We start from the raw sequence: 18,364 nt of genomic DNA, 5'->3' as shown, positions 1-18,364 counted from the left end.
TAGATAACAACGTCGTACTGTTTAGCACAGGAAACTGTATTAAATATCCTGTAATAAACCATAATGGAACAGAATATGAAAAAGAATATATATGGGGGCTTCTGTGGTGGTCCAGTGGCTAAGACTGTACACTCCCAATGCAGGGGCCCTGGGTTTGATCCCTGGTTAGGGAGCTAGATCACACATGCTGAACTAAAGATCCGGAGTGCTGCAACTAAGACCCGACGCAGCCAAATAACTAAATAAATATTTTTTTAAAAAAGCATATATATGGGCTTCCCTGGTGGTGCAGCGGATGAGAATCTGCCTGCTAATGCATGGGACACGGGTTCGAGCCCTGGTCTGGGATGATCCCACATGCCGCGGAGCAGCTAGGCCTGTGAGCCACAACTACTGAGCCTGCGCGTCTGGAGCCTGTGCTCCGCAACAGGAGAGGCCGCGATAGTGAGAGGCCCGCGCACCGAGATGAAGAGTGGCCCCCGCTTGCCACAACTAGAGAAAGCCCTCGCACAGAAGCAAAGACCCAACACAGCAAAAATAAATAAATTAAAAAAAAAAAGAGAAAGAGAAATGGTCATATAATTACCATTTTTAAAAAAATATATATAAGTATAACTTATATACTTATATATACTTATATAACATATATAAGTATAACTGAATCACTTTGCTGTATACCAGAAGCTAACACAACATTGTAAATCAACTATATTTCAATTAAAAAAATACAATCACTTATGAATAACTGGAAAAAAATAAAGTACATTTGTGGCTTATGTTATATTTCTATTGGATAGCACTGGTCTAGAATTTGGTTTTTAGTAAGGACCACAAATGTGTCCCCATGGCCTCAGTTTCCCATTTTTCTTCTAGTCTCTTAGTTTCCATGTCAGCCCTGCTTTGGAAATGTGAATGTCCCAAGTTTCAGGTTTTTAACTGCTTAGGAGGTGGAAATGTTTCTTCTTGAGCCCTAGAATAGTAGGGGAAACATAAGTCATTTATGTTAAATTATGAGAAAGTAATGGCAAGTGTTAAACAAGCCTCATTTCCAACAAATGAGGAAAAATTGAATTTCACATTTATTTACATGATAATAATGAGCAGTGTTCCTGAATTTTGGTAGTAGTGATTTGACTAGGAAACAATAGTTTTTTTAATAGCATATGAGAATTATCTATAACTTTAGGAGTCATTTAGAATTATATTTGCTTATCTGAAATTTGGATTTAAATTATATTTTAGAAAACTTTTTCCAGAATAAATAGAAGAGAGGCTAAAGTGATAAATTATTCCTTTAAAGTATAATATTTGCTTTATGTAGAAGTTTTCTGCTCCAACATCATTATCAAAAGTCAACATATTGAAGTGTTAAATGGCTACTATACATTCAGCATTTACTATTTGGTAGGCATTAATATTGTATTCATTAAATTCCCCCATGAACTGTATGTGGTAGGTACTATTATAATTCCCAATTGACTGAGGATGAAACTGAGGTATGGAGTGGTTAGTTAACTTGCTCAAGGTCACATAGGTAGTACGTTTTAAACAGGTTAAACAACAGTAGCTTATACTTAGTGCTTTCTCAATAAAATCTATCAATTTTTAGTTTTTCCCAGGAGAATGTAAGCTCCAAGTGGGTAGGGACTTAGTTTTGTCACTTAGTTGTTTCACTGACAGTTGAGATTGCTTTCTGGCATGTAGTAGATCCCAGGAATTATTTGAAAGAATTTTGTGATGATGATTATGTCAGTTCATCAAGAGACTTGGCCTTGAGAATCTACTAGAATTGCTTTAAATTTTGCACTGTTGCTTATTAGCAGTAATGTTCGTTTATCTACCACTTCCAAATTAACTTCAGTGTTATGTACTGTTTGGCATACTTTATGCATGTTATATCTTAATAAAATATTTAATAAAAAATTGTTTACTAGGAGCTGTAGCTTTCGTTCATCTCTTTTCCTTTTATGTGTTGGAAATGCATTGGAGCCACAAGGAAACGTAAGAAAAATCAAGACTACCAGAGGTCCCACTGTGTGTTCAGATAAGTTGGGAGAAGAAAATATAGTAAAGCAACTTTCCAACAGTTCTTAGAAAAAATAGTATAGTGATAAAACAATTCAAGGTTTCATCCGAAAGCCTCAGCCTCCCTGGTTGTTGCAGTCATTAAAATCGAAAACACATTATTTTATTTATTTTTAGAAATTACAGTTTCCATTCTTAGTTTGGAAACAGACCTGTGAAATAAATTTTATAAAATAGGGCTTTGAAATCAAAGGTTTTTGTAATTAATAGTGGTAGGAGAAGGGTAACTATGCTACTTCTATCCAGGAAATTTTCATTTAATTCTGAGGTGTATTCTCATTTTACAATAATAAAATTGAGAGTTAGATGGTGACTTACCTGAATTAACATCACAAATAAGTGGCGGAACTGGGAATCACCTCACATCTGTCTGACTTCCAAGGCCATGATTTTTTAAAATACTGTCTGTCATTTTGCTGTTTTCCATTTTTTCCCCTTTCAGTTCTTGAGTCTTAAAGTAGGATTTTAAGTTATTTTGTGTGGGGTTGGAGTTTTGGATTGTGGAAATACTGGATGTTTGAATTAAAGTATGGATGTAATAAATGATAATTGTTGCGTGATAGAAAAATTAAGCTGTGAAAAATCTGTCTTTAACTTTCCATTTTCTTTTTATCTTTGGTTATCTGTGGATAAAAACCCTACCGTAGAACATAGAATACTTTATAATGGGATTCATCATGGTGATTGTATTTTCTTGAGTTGTTTAGTAAATTTTTCATACACGAATAGTGTTCTTTCCCTAGAGTGAAAAAAAGACTCACTTTTCTCTGAATTACAATTTTGGGGGAATGAGGACAGAGGTAATATTCGTTTATTAATATTTGTTTACTTAGCATTTTACTAAACAAACAGTTGGGGACAATCTAGCAGGCAGCTTTTCTAATTTGTTACTTCTTTCTACCCTTCCCCAAACTTCAGTGTAGTAAGTGTCCTTTAGTATCCTGCCATTTTAGGATTATTTACTTCTTTTGGGGAAGGGGATATTGTGGGAACCTTATAGAGAACTTTGAAAGCATTCACGATTTGCAAGATTCGGTTACTCTTGTTTCCCTTAGAAATCGTAGGGGAGAAAAATAGATGTCTGTAAGTTACACTTTTGGTTTCTTAAATTGGTCGGTGAACAAACGTCTGGTGCCTATGATTTTCATTTTAACATTAATTCCTGTGCTTACTGGAAAAAGTATTTTACCATTACTAAAATTGTACATTTCATCCTTTTCTGAAAATACCAAGGATGATAATGATTTTTTTAGGGCACAGGAAGAAGTTCCCCGTTATGCATATTTATAATTAAATTTAATTTGGGGGTAAGATTATCTTCAGAAAAATATGAAATACTTTAATCCCAAATGTAGAAAAAGGTTATGAAATAAACCAGTACTAGTTAAAATGCATAAAGTAAGTTTTTTAATCCTATGTTCTTATTAAAAGATAAGATAAATTAGGAGTCATTAAATCTTTAAAATTTGAGTTTTAAATTATGTATTTTTTCTGTACTTAACGTTCGGTACTAAACTGTTTAGTACAGAGAAAGTGAAAATGATGGTATCTTCTCCTGGGGGTGAGGGAAGGAAGTCAGGGACCTTAAAACAATAATTCCTACACTGTTTCATCCAGTAAGCAAGTTTAAGAAGGTGGGTTCAAAAGCAAAAATTTACTTTTGAAATCTTGTCGGGCTTTCTTTCATAAGAGTACATGTGTCACTTAGGTATAAAGTGTAAAGTACAAAATAAGTAGATGTAGATAAATATAAAAATCCTCACCAAAAAATGAAAGGAGAGCTTTGTATATTAAGGATTTATGTTTTAAAAAATTGAGAAAAGGGGAGGATCATTGTGTTTGGTGAATAGACCAGTAAGATACTGGGGTAGGTTACATAATGTAAGCGGAGAGCCCATTTGCAGGCAGGTACTTGGGAGCGTTAAAGGGAATCCCACTGGAAGGTTTCCTGAATCATGATCACTGTTTACTATGAGAAGGGATTGTTAAAGATTATTGAGAGATTGAAGTGATAATATTGATATGACAGTACTTTGAGAAGTGTAAAGTACAAAATAATTAGCTGTAGATAAATACAAAAATCTGTTTTGAGAAGTAAGTAATTGCCATTGAAGTAAACTAAGCAGAAAAACAGTTTGAGGAAGGCATTAGAAGATTCTGTTGAGGCATTTAGGCTTTAGGAATTATTGTGGAAAGCGATATTAATTAGACACTTAGAGCTTTCATCATCCTGGTTGATGGTGTAGTATTTCAGTTAACCTAAACATCTAGAAATTTAAGTGAGAGCTTATAGCCTAAATAGTTTTTAATGATCTTGAATTTTCTGTTGGGGCTAGAACCCATGTAGCCCGGGGGTATCGAATTGCAGAGTTCATCTACAGATGAATAGAATTATCACTTTGGACCTAACACACATGAACTCAGCAAATATAAAATAAAGGTGTCTGCTAGTTTTCTCAAAACATTCCTGTAAAGTCAACCAGACATTGTACTGTTGTTCAAAGTGGTGTTATGTCATTAAAAACATTGCAGTTAAAATTTGTTAGTATTTTTGTTTTAAATATTCAGATTGGCTAATTACGTTCTAGAAAAGCAGACTATTATTTTTACTAGAGCAGATAAGCTTATGAAAGAGCGTGTTTCAAAATTTTTTATAGGTAATACTTTAATAAAAATAGGCCTTTTTCTTGCTGATATAACTAACATTTATTTTCTGTTTATTTTTAAGACGAGCAAAAATCAAATTAAAGTAGATCTTGTAGATGAGAATTTTACAGAATTAAGAGGAGAAATAGCAGGACCTCCAGACACACCATATGAAGGCAAGTACTTTTTTCTGTATCAAAATATTGTGCATATTAGAACTTGTCCGAAACATTAAATCAGAATAATCTCAAGCATTTATAAACTACGTGAAAGGTAACTTCATTTGGCTTAAGGATATATACAGCAGTTTTTAAATAATAAATTTAGATACTTATCTAGACTGATTTTTCTTACTGAATTTTAGCTAATTTTTTTCTTTTTCCAAAGAGCCAAGTTACAGGTTATATTATGTTAGAATCTAACAGTATAAAACAAATAGCATGTTAAGACTTTAACTTATATGGACTCTCAGTTACCCTTCATATGGTATCTGTAAACAAACCTTGCCTTAAATTTCTGACTTATGTTAATTTTTAAAGAAAAGCTTCTCTCCCCTGTTTGTCATTTAGCATGTAATTTACTCATATGTCTTCATACAGGCTGTATTCCAAATATTTAATTTTCTTTATTCAGGAAAGCTTTGAGTGATTGTTTCAAGACATATAGAAAGGAGACAGTTTTGCTGAACTCTGTGTTTACAAACTAAGTCTATAGCTACTTTAGACCATGGAATTGGGTGGTAATATACAGAAAGAAGCTTTATAGCTTTTTATTTCCTCATTAGGCAGATCTTCAGTAGTGAGTGTTACTGTAAATTTGGATTATATAGCATAACCAAGATTCTTGCATATAATAAGCATTCAAATATTTGTTTAATGGAAATCATGTCACGGAATTTGTAGTAGTAGCACTTACTGAGTTCTTACTTGTTAGAGGTTTACGTGTACTTTCTCATTCACTCCTTATAACCAATCTTAAGAGGTAAGTACGGTTATCACTGTTTCATAGATAAAGAAACTTAAGCTCAGGAAAGTTAAGTAACTTGGCTAAGACATCTAAGCAGCACAGCTGGGATTTGAGTCCTAATAGCCATTGACTCCAAAGCCTGTGTTTCTAATCACTTTCTGCTCTTGAATAAATCAGGATTGATTGAATATTGGAAGTGGTGGTTATGTCTCCTTTGAATGTAGTGGTTCTACAATTCTGTAATGAACAGTTACCCAAAATTTTTCAGAAAAATTCAACGTTCTAGACTGTGTTTCTCTTTTCATTCAAAGTTTTAAAGACCCTAGAATGTCTTTAGCACATTCTACCAAATCTTAAATGACAATATTTTATTTTCTGTTTTATAGTTCATATGAGCCATTTCTAGACTTATTTAATTTTGTATATTGTTTTATGAGTGCCTCCCGTATGCCAGGCCTCATCTGGATGCTTTCATGGATGCTATTCATTTAGTCCTTTTGACAGTTGTTAGATGGAGAAGAGATCTTTAGTTATCTTATAAAAATCAAGTTCGTCCTTAATAGCAGATATTGTTTGTAATGATATACAAGCTTCTTCTTGAAGGCATACATTATAAATATTCTTGAATTACTTTTTAGGTTGTTTAGATGTATTTTTGAAAGATATTAGGGCAGTAGCATTATCACCATGGAGCTCTTCCAGTAAATTGGTATTTATAAACAAGAGATCTCCTGAACTAGGCAGAATGTTTATTACCTTCTTAGCAACCCTTAATAAAGGTACATGAATTTTTAAAAAATTGGACAATACTTATTTGTAGGATGATTAAATTATAACTATACCACATTCATTAGTTAGAAACAAGTTTGGTCATTTTTAAGTGCTTATGTCTGCTGCTGCCACTAATGAGACATTAATGTTTGATAAGATTAGTTTTAATATGCTTCTTGGGTATATATTTGAAGTAGATAAACTTAAATTGTATTCTTTTTATCATAAAACTATTGAAGTTTTTCATTTTGTTTAAGAAAAGCACATTTGAGGGCATAAACTTAGATACTTTTTTTGAAATACGAACAGGGGTAAAATATTTTGCTAATATTTATCTCAGGACTCTTGCTAAATTTTGAGGGATTTTTTTTTTGAAGGTTTTTGTTGTTGTTGTTTTATCTCAATAGCCAGGGCAAAAGTTTACATGTGGAATGTTAAATTGTTAATAACATCATTAAGAAATCAGGTAGCTATTTTATGTAGTGTTAAAAGTAATCAGATTGAGTTAAAATGACCGTATTGTACATGTTTTCTTCTTTTGCCTTAACGGCTCAGTGGCAGAGGAACAATTTAGTTCTTGAGGCTTTGTACCTAAGAGTTGTTTTAAATTTATGGAATCATTCTTGGTATTTTTTGAAAAATTCATCCCTTCCCCATTTAAAGATTATAAATGTGTAGTAGTAAAAGCTGTTCTTCAAGAAGTAAATGTTTTATAGTGAAAACTGTTATAATAATAATGTAGTTATCATAAAGCTCCCTTTGTGTTACTCTGATATCAAATAATGCTGTGGTTAATGCTGTATTGATTATATATTGAAGTTGTCAAATAATGCAAGACAGAGCATACCAATAGCATATGGAGTAGAAATAGGATTTGGGGGACTCTAGGGTCCAGCATTATTTATATAGTATTTCAGGGCTCTCACACTGCTCCTAAGAGATTGTTTTGGACATTCAAGAAGGAAAAACTTTATATGAAAGGTTATAGAGACAGTAATTTGGAATTTAATGAAAAAAGTAAGATTCATAGGAATGAAAAAGAAGAATGTACACATTACTCAGGCTAAATTTATTATACCTATATTTGAAGCTAGCATTTATAACTCTGAATATAAACAGTTATCTCTGTATACACAAAAATTTCTTGAGGTACTCTTCTCTTACCTGTCTTTTTTTGTTTCTTTTTTTTTTTACTTCTTTCCTTTATATTTCACTGCTGCTGTATTCTGTGTGCTTCAGGCATCTAGTTCAACTTGTGCATTAGTCAGTATGGGATTCTATTAAAAGGAATAAGCAAGAAAAGAAGAATTGGCACCAAAAGGGCTTGAAGAAAGTGGTACCAAGTGAATTGCTCTTTTGTTTTTTTCTTAGATCCACATTCATCTGTTCTAACAATGAAGGAAGTGGCAGGATATACTGAGAATTGAGTGTACGGAATTTTGAAGTCAGTAGCGTTCCTAGAGCACAATTACTGTTTTTGTTTTATTACTTTTTATTATGGAAAATTTCAGATATATACAGAAGGCAAAAACCTCCAGGCACTCATCAGCCAGCTTTAATAACTATCATTTCATGGCCAGTCTTTGATGTAATTCATCCCTTGATTATTTTGAAGCAAATCCCAGGCATAGTTTCATATATAAATATTTCACTAGCTCAGTTTTATTTGCTGTATTTTGGAATGATAAATATTCTTTGGTAATGGATCATAAAATCTTAGAATTGGAAGGTTCCGTAGAGTTAGGATTCAAATCCAGTCTGCCATCCAGTGCAAGATTCCCCCTTCAGAGTTTCCTGAGAAGCAGTTATCCTCCCCCTTTAATATCCTAGTTATGGGAAGCTAGATAAACTTAAAAAAAAAATACTTATTTAGCTGCTAGTTGCTCAAGATAACTTCAGACCAAAATGGAATGTTGCCTACTGTTTATATGTTACTGGTTAGAACAGTCTCTTTGTATACCCATTTACAGGAAGAGACTAGGTTTTTGTCTTTATTCCTGCCTCTTGTCTTACTATTGAATTTTGTTTTTTAAATTTTAACAAGAAGTGTTGGCATTTAATTTAATGTCCCAGATTAAAACTTTGGGACATTTTTGCATTTGAGAGAACCAGCTAGAAGTAGATTTTTCAGTTTTTGGCGTAATCTGTGTATCCTTTTTCTTTGTACCACCTATGCCTTTATACTTCCCTATCTTCTTTCTTTTTTTCTTCTTTTCCTTTTTTCTTTCCATTTTTTCCTGTTATTTAGCAACACTTATCAGTGTGGACTAAAGGAAACTAAAAGAGATGGAACCTGTGCTACGTAATTGTTCCAGTGAAGTCTTTGGCATTGGATCGTCTGTGGATTTAATGTATTCATCCATCTCTCCAATTATTCACTGATAAACTAATAACAGTTTAAAATGGGTATTCTGTATGCTTTAAATAACCTTTGAATTAAAAACTAGTGCTTTTGTTTATTTCCTTTTTGGGTTTCAGCTTTAAAATGAATCTGTTGTAATTGACTATAAAATAGTATATGTTTTGAAAAGTTCTATCACTATATTTGGCTTTACATATTTGAGGTGAGCAGCACTGTTAACTTTCTGTTTTCCCCATTTTTTAGGAGGAAGATATCAACTAGAGATTAAAATACCAGAAACATATCCATTTAATCCCCCTAAGGTATTGTAAGCCTATTTTTGTGCATGAACTTTTTCTTGGCTCGTTTAATTAATATGTACTTTAGTGTTTATTAAAATTACAAATTTTTTAGTTGTTTACTGTGTAAATTTAGCATGGACAAGATGTCAGGTAATGACAGATGGTTTGCTTCTGGAATTAGAATGAAAAGTAAGCTTACTCAGAGGCAGCTAGTAATGGCTTTAGACAGGAATAGGATGTGTATCTGACAACGGCTTAAATTCTGGGTCTGGAAAAACTTATAGTGTTCCCAAATTTAGAGAATCCTTATACAAGTCCTTATTTGCCTCAGAGAAGTATATTTTTTAGGGAAGAGAGTACTTTGACTTTATTCAACAATTATTTGAGTACTTTGTGCCAATATAGCAATAAGTAAGACTTACACTGCTGTCCTTGCTTTCATGGAGCTCATGTTCTAGTGGGGGGAAAAATGAACAAATCATTGCAACTGTGATGAATGTTAAAAGAGGAAACAATAATCTAGGATTGTGTATAACAAGGGGAACTAACCTAAACTTATTTTTTGACTGAATTGCTTCCTTTATGTCTTTACTTTTGCTATCATCACCATTTTAGTTTAGGCATTCAGCTTTATTACTGCGCCTGTTTTGCCTATTATTTGATCACCCTTTCATCTTTGCCATACTATTCATTCTTTGCACTGTTGTTCTATAAATCTTCCTAAAGTGCAGTTTTGATCATGTTTCTTTTCTTTCCTTGTTAATAGTCTGAACTCCTTAGCTGGGCATTTAAAAGCTCCTGTAACCTGACCTTAGTCTTTTTTTCCATCCTAATCTCTTGCTGCCCTCACCCACAATATGAGTTTCTTTTTCTCCAGCCTAGATTATTTGCTGTTTGTAGGTTAATGCTTATTCTTTCACACTTCCCTGTCATTTTCACTTGAACCATTGTCCCTGTCATTTAAAATTCTACTTTTCTTTTGAGGTCTAGGTAAAGTATCACTTTCTCCATTACGCTGTGCCTGTCAAAATGTTTCTCCCTCTACTTCCAATAGCATTTTATGTAATTTATATAGTACCACCACAATTACAGTACCAATTAACGTATTGTATTATTTGGGGATATGTATCTTTCACTAGCTTTTGTGCTCCTGAGGTCAAAGACCACGGCTTAATACACCTTTGTATTTTCTATGGCTCCTGAAAGTATAGTGTCCCTTGAGCATATGATAGTAGTCACTCAGAAAATGTTCCAGAATTCATTCATTCAGCCTACTGGTTGTCCCCCATTTAAGAATATAGACACAGCAGTGGAAGTTCCAGGGTGAAGTTGAGTCACCTACCAGTTTGAGGTGCCTGTTATCCTGTTGTTTATATATATCTATTTTCTGATAAGCCTGGTTGATGTTTTTAAATTGTGGTAAAGTATACATAACATAAAATTTACTATTTTAACCATTTTTAAGTGTGCAGTCTAGTGGCACTTAAGCACATTCACATTGTTTTCTGTGTATCACCATCCATTTCCAGAACATTTTCATCTTCCCTACTGAACAATAACTCCCTGATATTCCATGCTGGTAACCACTGTTATATTTTTTCTCTATGAATTTTTCCTACCCTAGGTACCTCATTTAAGTGGAATCATACGATTTTTGTCCTTCTGTACCTGGCTCATTTCACTTAGTATAATATCTTTAAGGTTCATCCATATTATAAGTTGTGGCAGAATGTCATTCCTTTTTAAGGCTTAATAGTATTCCCTTGTACATACCCACCACATTTTGTTTATCCCTTTAACCATCGATGGACATTTTGGTTGTTTCTACCTTTTAAGCCTGGTTGATTTTTTTTTTTTTTTGCCTTTTATAAAAGTAGTTTGTGTTTGTTGTAGAAATTTTTTTTTTTAATAAATTTATTTATTTTATTTTTGGCTGTGTTGGGTCTTTGTTGCTGCGCGTGGGCTTTCTCTACTTGTGGCAAGCAGGGTTACCCTTCGTTGTGGTGCATGGGCTTCCCACTGTGGTGGCTTCTCTTGTTGTGGAGCATGGGCTCTGGGTGCACGGGCTTCAGTAGTTGTGGCTCGTGGGCCCCAGAGCGCAGGCTCAGTAGTTGTGGTGCACGGGCTTAGGTGCTCCGCGGCATGTGGGATCTTCCCGGACCAGGGCTTGAACCTGTGTCCCCTGCATTGGCAGGCGGATTCTTACACTGCGCCACTAGGGAAGCCCCTGTTGTAGAAATTTGAATAGTGAAGAATTAAAAGAACATTTTTTTTTTTTCCAGTATGACCACTTGGAGATGACCACTATTAAGCTTTCCTCTTACATTTGTGACTTAATTTTCATCTTTACCCTAGTTACCCTCCACTAGGTAATCTTGGTTGTCAGTGTGATCATTAGAATGAGTAGTAGTGACTTGAGGTTACTTTAATTATAGAATACTGTAAATTTAAGAAAAGAGGATTTTAAAATGTTTCGAGATAAGGATGACCTCAAAGCCTAAAAAAATTTTAATGGAAATGAGGGAAGAAAGAAAAGATCTCAAGAGAGACTGCTCTCAACCACTATATTTTTACTATTAAATAATGATAGTAGCAGTTGTCACTTGTTTTGTGCTAGGAATTTTATATGCCTTTCCTGAAAGTCTTCATAACAGTCTTAATGAATGAGGGAACTGAGGCTTAGAGGTTAAATAGAAACTAGATCCTGTAAGGCCCACTGTGCTCTACTTCTTGTTTCTAATGAGGAAGGAATAAGGGCAAAATCTCTGAAACGGTCAATATGACTCTACCAAGAACAAAAAATAATCAACCACAGTTCAAATCTTACTTCTGGCATTTAACTGGCTTCTTGATTTTAGGCAAGCTATCTAACCACTGTGTGTTTCCTCATTTGTAAAATCCTTTGAAAGGATTATGACGATTAAAAGAGTAGTCCATTTAAAAAACAGTACTTCAATAATTCTATGAAATATTTTTTCATATTTTTAACATCTCTGAAATCAGGATATATCTTTCAGTGGATGAGATGTTATAACTTAATTGGCAGAGTTTTTTTCTTTCTCAAGGTACATAAAATAATGGTGTATTGAATAATTGATGGTACCTGAGATTCAGTGCAATACAATAATTAGAACAGTGCCTGCTCAGACTAAGCATGCTGTAAATATTAGCTAGCATTAACCAGTGACTACCACCCTAAGAGGGCCTTCTTGAAGTAGTCTGTTGGCTTCCCTCTGCAACGTTGTAAAATACAGTAGCATTGATGCTTAAATTTCCTCTTTAATTTGAAATTCTCATACGTTACTGGTAGGAATGTAAAGTGTTGGAGCTGGCTTTGAAAAATATTTTGGTCAAAATGGTAAACGTAGAGTTACCTTATGACCTAGCAGTTCTACTTCTACAACACTTATTTCTTTTTTAAATTTATTTTTTATTGAAAAAAAAATGGTTAGATGCCACAAAGTAGGTGTCAGTGCTTTAACCATATGCATGTTGTCAGGCCCGAGAGCTTCTTCCATCCTTGTCGAGGGCAGTGCTAACCTTCTCTCCTTTCATACAACACATAGCAGTTCTACTTCTAGATATCTACTCAATAGAAACGAAAACGTGTCCACACAACTTGCACACAAATGTTCATACCAGCACTATTCATAACTGCCAAAAAATGGAAGTGCTCTAAATGTGCATCAACTGAATGGAAAAATTAAATGTGGTATATCCATACCACATTTGGTTATAAAAGTGATAAAAGTGCTGATATGTGCTACAAAATAGATGAACTTCCAAAACATCACGCTAAATGAAAAAGCCAGGCACAAAAAGCCACACATTGTATGATTTCATTTATATGAACATTAGAAGAGGCAAATCACAGTGAAAAAAAAGTAGACTGGTGGTTGCCTAGGGCTGGAGGAGTGTGGAGGAATGGGGAGTGACTGCTGTTGGTTACGTAGTTTCTTTTTTTTTAAATTAATTCATTTTCAAATTGTTTATTTACAGTTTATAGAAATACAATTCGTTTATTTTAATTTAATTTTATTTTTAATTAATTTATTCATTTTTTCGCTGTGTTGGATCTTCGTTGCTGTGAGCAGGCTTTCTGTAGTTGCAGTGAGCGGGGGCTACTCTTCATTGTGGTGCGCGGGCTTCTCATTGCGGTGTCTTCTTTTGTTGTGGAGCACGGGCTCTAGGTGCGTGGGCTTCAGTAGTTCTAGCACACGGGCTCAGTAGCTGTGGCGCACAGGCTTAGTTGCTCCACGACATGTAGGATCTTCCCGGACCAGGGCTCAAACCCGTGCCCCCTGCATTGGCAGGTGGATTCTTAACCACTGCGCCACCAGGGAAGCCCAGTTGTTGTTGTTGTTTTTTAAATAAATAAATAAATATTTTGCTGCGCCGGGTCTTAGTTGCGGCTTGCAGGATCTAGTTCCCTGACCGGGGGTCAAACCTGGGCTCCCTGCATTGGGAGTGTGGAGTCTTAACCACTGGACCCCCGGGGAAGTCCCTGTAGTTTCTTTTTGAGGTGTTGAAATGGTCAAAAATTAGATTTTGGTGATGGTTGCACAACTGTGAATGTACTAACCACCATGAAGTTGTGCACTTTAAATGGGGGCAAATTATTGTCTCAATAAAAGTGTTTATTTCCCTCTGTAGTCTGTAAATGTAAATCAAAAGTGATTGCATAGTTCTGGTTCTGTCTTAGGCACTTGATACATTATTTCATTTAATCTTTGAAATCACTATTGTATTAACACTTCCTCCTCCCACCTTTTTCAGAAAAGCAAGAAAAATGGACTAAAAACATAAGAACTGAGGTCTGTCTGATGTGTTTGCTACTAGTTCATGTTGCTCTTCAGGCCACTACTGTCTTAATTCCAGCCATACCATGTTGAAGTAACTTCAAGATTTAGAAAGGTCTTCCTTCAGTCAACCCACATTTGTCTCCCTCTGGCTTCTACCAGTTAGTTTTACTTGGAATTTAGTATTCTTTTAAATATGGTACTCCTCCCATTTATGGCCGTAAGCTTTTGGAGTAGATGCTAATTAATGTTGATAAATATGTTCTAGATATTTACTATATTAGATTTGAATTTTGACTGGTAGATAATGATGGAAAGAGTGGGGAATATTTGTGTAAATTTCTTGCATAATTATGTTCACATATGTTTAATATGTAGCCTCAGGTTTAATTTTAAGCCTTCTGAGGTAAAAGTAGTGACGTTAACTGTCATGTTCTCACTACTGTGCAGCTAAAATTGCACCCAGTTGAAAACTTACATTGTTTTATCTTAACATGGTTACAGAGTATTTTTTATTACTCTGCAATAAACTATTGACCTGAAGAGCAGAAGGTTTACTTCTGAACAGAGAAGATGTATCTTTGAATCAGCTGAGTATAGGATAGAAGAAGTTTGATTCAATGCATACTTTATTTATTTTTAAAATTTATTTTATTTTATTTATTTATTTTTGGCTTCATTAGGTCTTTGTTGCTGTACGCGGACTTTCTCTAGTTGTGGCGAGTGGGGGCTACTCTTCATTGTGGTGCACGGGTTTCTCATTGTGGTGGCTTCTCGTGTTGCAGAGCATGGACTCTAGGCACGTGGGCTCAGTAGTTGTGGCTCGCGGGCTCTAGAGCGCAGGCTCAGTAGTTGTGGTGCACAGGCTTAGTTGCTCCACGGCATGTGGGATCTTCCCGGACCAGGGCTCGAACCCATGTCCCCTGCATTGGCAGGCAGATTCTTAACCACTGCACCACCAGGGAAGCCCACATACTTTATTTATTTATTTTTAATTGCTTTACAATGGTGTGTTAGTTTCTGCTTTATAACAAAGTGAATCAGTTATACATATGTTCCCATATGTCTTCCCTCTTGCATCTCCCTCCCTCCCACCCTCCCTATCCCACCCCTCCAGGCTGTCACAAAGCACCGAGCCAATATCCCTGTGCCATGCGGCTGCTTCCCACTAGCTATCTACCTTACTACGTTTGTTAGTGTGTATATGTCCATGACTCTCTCTCGCCCTGTCACAGCTCACCCTTCCCCCTCCCCATATCCTCAAGTCCGTTCTCCAGTAGGTCTGCATCTTTATTCCTGTCTTACCCCTAGGTTCTTCATGACATTTTTTTCCCTTAAATTCCATATATATGTGTTAGCATACGGTATTTGTCTTTTTCTTTCTGACTTACTTCACTCTGTATGACAGACTCTAGGTCTATCCACCTCATTACAGCTCAGTTTCGTTTCTTTTTATGGCTGAGTAATATTCCATTGTATATATGTGCCACATCTTCTTTATCCATTCATCCGATGATGGGCACTTAGGTTGTTTCCATCTCCGGGCTATTGTAAATAGAGCTGCAATGAACATTTTGGTACATGACTCTTTTTGAATTTTGGTTTTCTCAGGGTATATGCCCAGTAGTGGGATTGCTGGGTCATATGGTAGTTCTGTTTGTAGTTTTTTAAGGAACCTCCATACTGTTCTCCATAGTGGCTGAACCAATTCACATTCCCACCAGCAGTGCAAGAGTGTTCCCTTTTCTCCACACCCTCTCCAGCATTTATTGTTTCTAGATTTTTTGATGATGGCCATTCTGACTGGTGTGAGATGATATCTCATTGTAGTTTTGATTTGCATTTCTCTAATGATTAATGATGTTGAGCATTCTTTCATGTGTTTGTTGGCCACGTACTTTATTTTTAAGTAAGTTGTAATAATATTCTACGAATGAAAACCCCATTAAATTAGGAAAACTCTAGCTCAGTGATTTGTCGAACTTACTATTGGAGATTAGGTTGTGAATTTTCCTCTTTTTCCTTTGTGTTATAAGTACTTTTATATATGAAATTGAGTATAAATACCGATGCTAATAGCCTTCAATGAGTCTTCCCTTCTGCACTTGCATATTTAAAATAAAATAGCATTTTCTTTTGTACAATAAGTTAGTTAAAGCAGGTTTAATATTGTAACTTCCTTGAGTTCCAAGCTTGAAACTGGAAATTCCTGATGGAAATAGAGCTCACATCTACCATGAGGTGGAAGGTAAAATATTTGTTGAACTAAAGAGTGCATAAATATAGGCTGCATCCTGTGGGAGGAGATAAGATTACTGATGATGGTGTACCAATATAAATAACTAAGAATCGTCCCCTAAGAATCGTCCCCTTCCTTTATTTCAGTCTGGTAACACTGTGTACATAGTGTTAAGATTTTTGTTTCTAAATTCTTTGAGTGCTCCTCAAAGCTAATGAGTGTTGTCAAGTTACCCAGACAGTGCTAGTATTAGTTTCATTTGTGAAAATAAGGAAACTTGAATTGTTATTGATATAAGTATTTTAGTACTGTAAACCATCTCATATTTGAGTCAAGTATGACTCAAGTAGGTCATAATAAATGTCTTTGTATTGTTACTTTTATACTTCATCCCTTCCAAGTTCTTTGTACATTTTTGTTGCTATAGGTCGGGGATGGTAGTACTCTGGGAGAATGTGATGAATACAATGGATATGAATTGAGCGTAGAATGATGGGGTATATGTGGTTACCATTGGTAATATTAAGAGTTGAGAAAGAAGTGAAAAATCTAAGAAAGGAGATAGTTGATGATAAAGAATGACAAAGAGAGGAATAGATAAAAGAGTGTAAAACCACACAAAGAACTACTTATAGAAGTTACTTACATCTGTACTGGTAGATAATGGAGTGGCCTCTTGAAAATTAATTTCTTTATTAGATTATCTGCAAATTCAAAGTTATTTATTTCTAACTGTAGATTGTAGTACAAAGAAATAGTTTAATAATTTCCTTGGTCCTGCATATAAGCATATTTGTTTTTCATGTAGAGTCTTCAGAGAATCATGTATTGAAGATTCTTCTTTAAAAAGCAAGAACAATTCACACATCCTTAGATCATCTGCCTAAATTGTAAACCTTCTGACATCTTCAGTAGTAATTTAAAATTCTGTTTTCCTCGGGACTTCCCTGGTGGTCCAGTGGTTAAGACTGCATTTCCACTGCAGGGGGCACGGTTCAATCCCTGGTCGGGGAACTAAGATGCCACATGCTATTTGATGTTGCCAAAATATTAAAACAAACAAACCAAAAATATATATATATAATAAATATTATTGCACATTCATTCAGTGTGAGGCACTTTAGATGCTTGGAATGCTCTACTAAGCAGGATAGACACCATGCATTTTAGAGAAGACCAGGCAAATAAGAAAGAGATGATAGAAGTGTGATCAAGTACTGTGACACAGGAGAAAGTACAGGGTGCTATAGGACAGGTCAGGAAGAAGTGATTATGGAAGCTGAAACTTAAATGATAAGTAGGAGTTAGCCAGGAGAAGAGGATATCAAGGTGTGTTATTGAAAGAAGAAATGTATGAAGACCCTGAGTCCAAAAAAAAAATTTTTTTTTTTAAAAATATGACTTGTTGAGCACTTGTATTGAATGTAGGGTAGATGTGAGATTTGAGAGCGAGGCTAGAATCAGTTTAACAGTGTGGGCTTACATAAACGGAATGAGAAGTCGTTAAAGGGCCTTAAGTAGAGTAGTGACATGAATCAGGTTTGTTTTAAAGGGCTCTCTGGTTTCAGTGTGGAGAATGGATTGGAGGGAAGAAAACTGAAGGCAGTAAAGTCAAAAACTGTTCAGTAACCCAGGTGAAGAATGATAGTCTCCTTTAAAGACATGGTGTTCTGTGGATGGAAAGAAGTAGATATCATTGAAAGCAGTAAGGTTATTTTAAGAATTAAAAAGGATCAAGGAGTGGAAAGTCTCCATTAGTTTTAAGTGTTTTGAAGTCATTGGTGAATGGAAGTGCTTTTTCAGATGGCTTGTAAGTTAGTGAGTGAATATGTGAGGAATTAAGAACAGATAGTATAGACAAGTCACAGGGAGAGAAGTGGAAGCATGATAATTCTTTTAGCTTCTTTTCATAAATAGCTTACATTTGGAGCATATATATTTTTTGAATTTTATTTTTTTATACAGTGGGTTCTTATTAGTTATCCATTTTATACATATTAGTGTATAATGTCAATCCCAATCTCCCAGTTCATCACAGCATATATTGATGAGTTAATTTTTGCAAGGTACTAGAACATAGCTTGGTTCATAGTAATTAATCTGTTAAATGTTAAAGAATTTTGACCTAGATGACTATCATATATATGTGTCAGGTATAATCCTCCTCCTCCTCCTGTTCCTCCTCCAAAAGCTCATAAGTAAGAGCTGATGAAGT

General features: G+C 34.9%; 1 protein-coding gene and 1 non-coding gene across 3 annotated transcripts in view; one reads left to right on the top strand and one right to left on the bottom strand.

Annotated features, from left to right (window-relative positions):
- UBE2K (ubiquitin conjugating enzyme E2 K) overlaps positions 1–18,364 on the top strand; it is a 79,606-nt gene that overhangs the window by 36,812 nt on the left and 24,430 nt on the right. The window contains exons 2-4 of one of the 2 annotated variants that reach the window (XM_060148314.1): positions 2,829–2,885; positions 4,814–4,907; positions 9,074–9,132. In XM_060148314.1, the coding sequence (XP_060004297.1) occupies positions 2,829–2,885; positions 4,814–4,907; positions 9,074–9,132 (210 nt within the window). The remainder of the gene's footprint in view (positions 1–2,828; positions 2,886–4,813; positions 4,908–9,073; positions 9,133–18,364) is intronic. The other variant, XM_060148315.1, reaches the window with a different exon arrangement.
- Positions 12,548–12,673, bottom strand: LOC132520130 (U6atac minor spliceosomal RNA). The gene has a single exon (XR_009540492.1). It is a non-coding gene; the product is annotated as a U6atac minor spliceosomal RNA (small nuclear RNA).

Source organism: Lagenorhynchus albirostris, chromosome 4 (genome assembly GCF_949774975.1).
Source record: "Lagenorhynchus albirostris chromosome 4, mLagAlb1.1, whole genome shotgun sequence".
Lineage (NCBI taxonomy): Eukaryota > Metazoa > Chordata > Mammalia > Artiodactyla > Delphinidae > Lagenorhynchus > Lagenorhynchus albirostris.
This window is presented reverse-complemented; position numbering and strand designations above follow the sequence as displayed.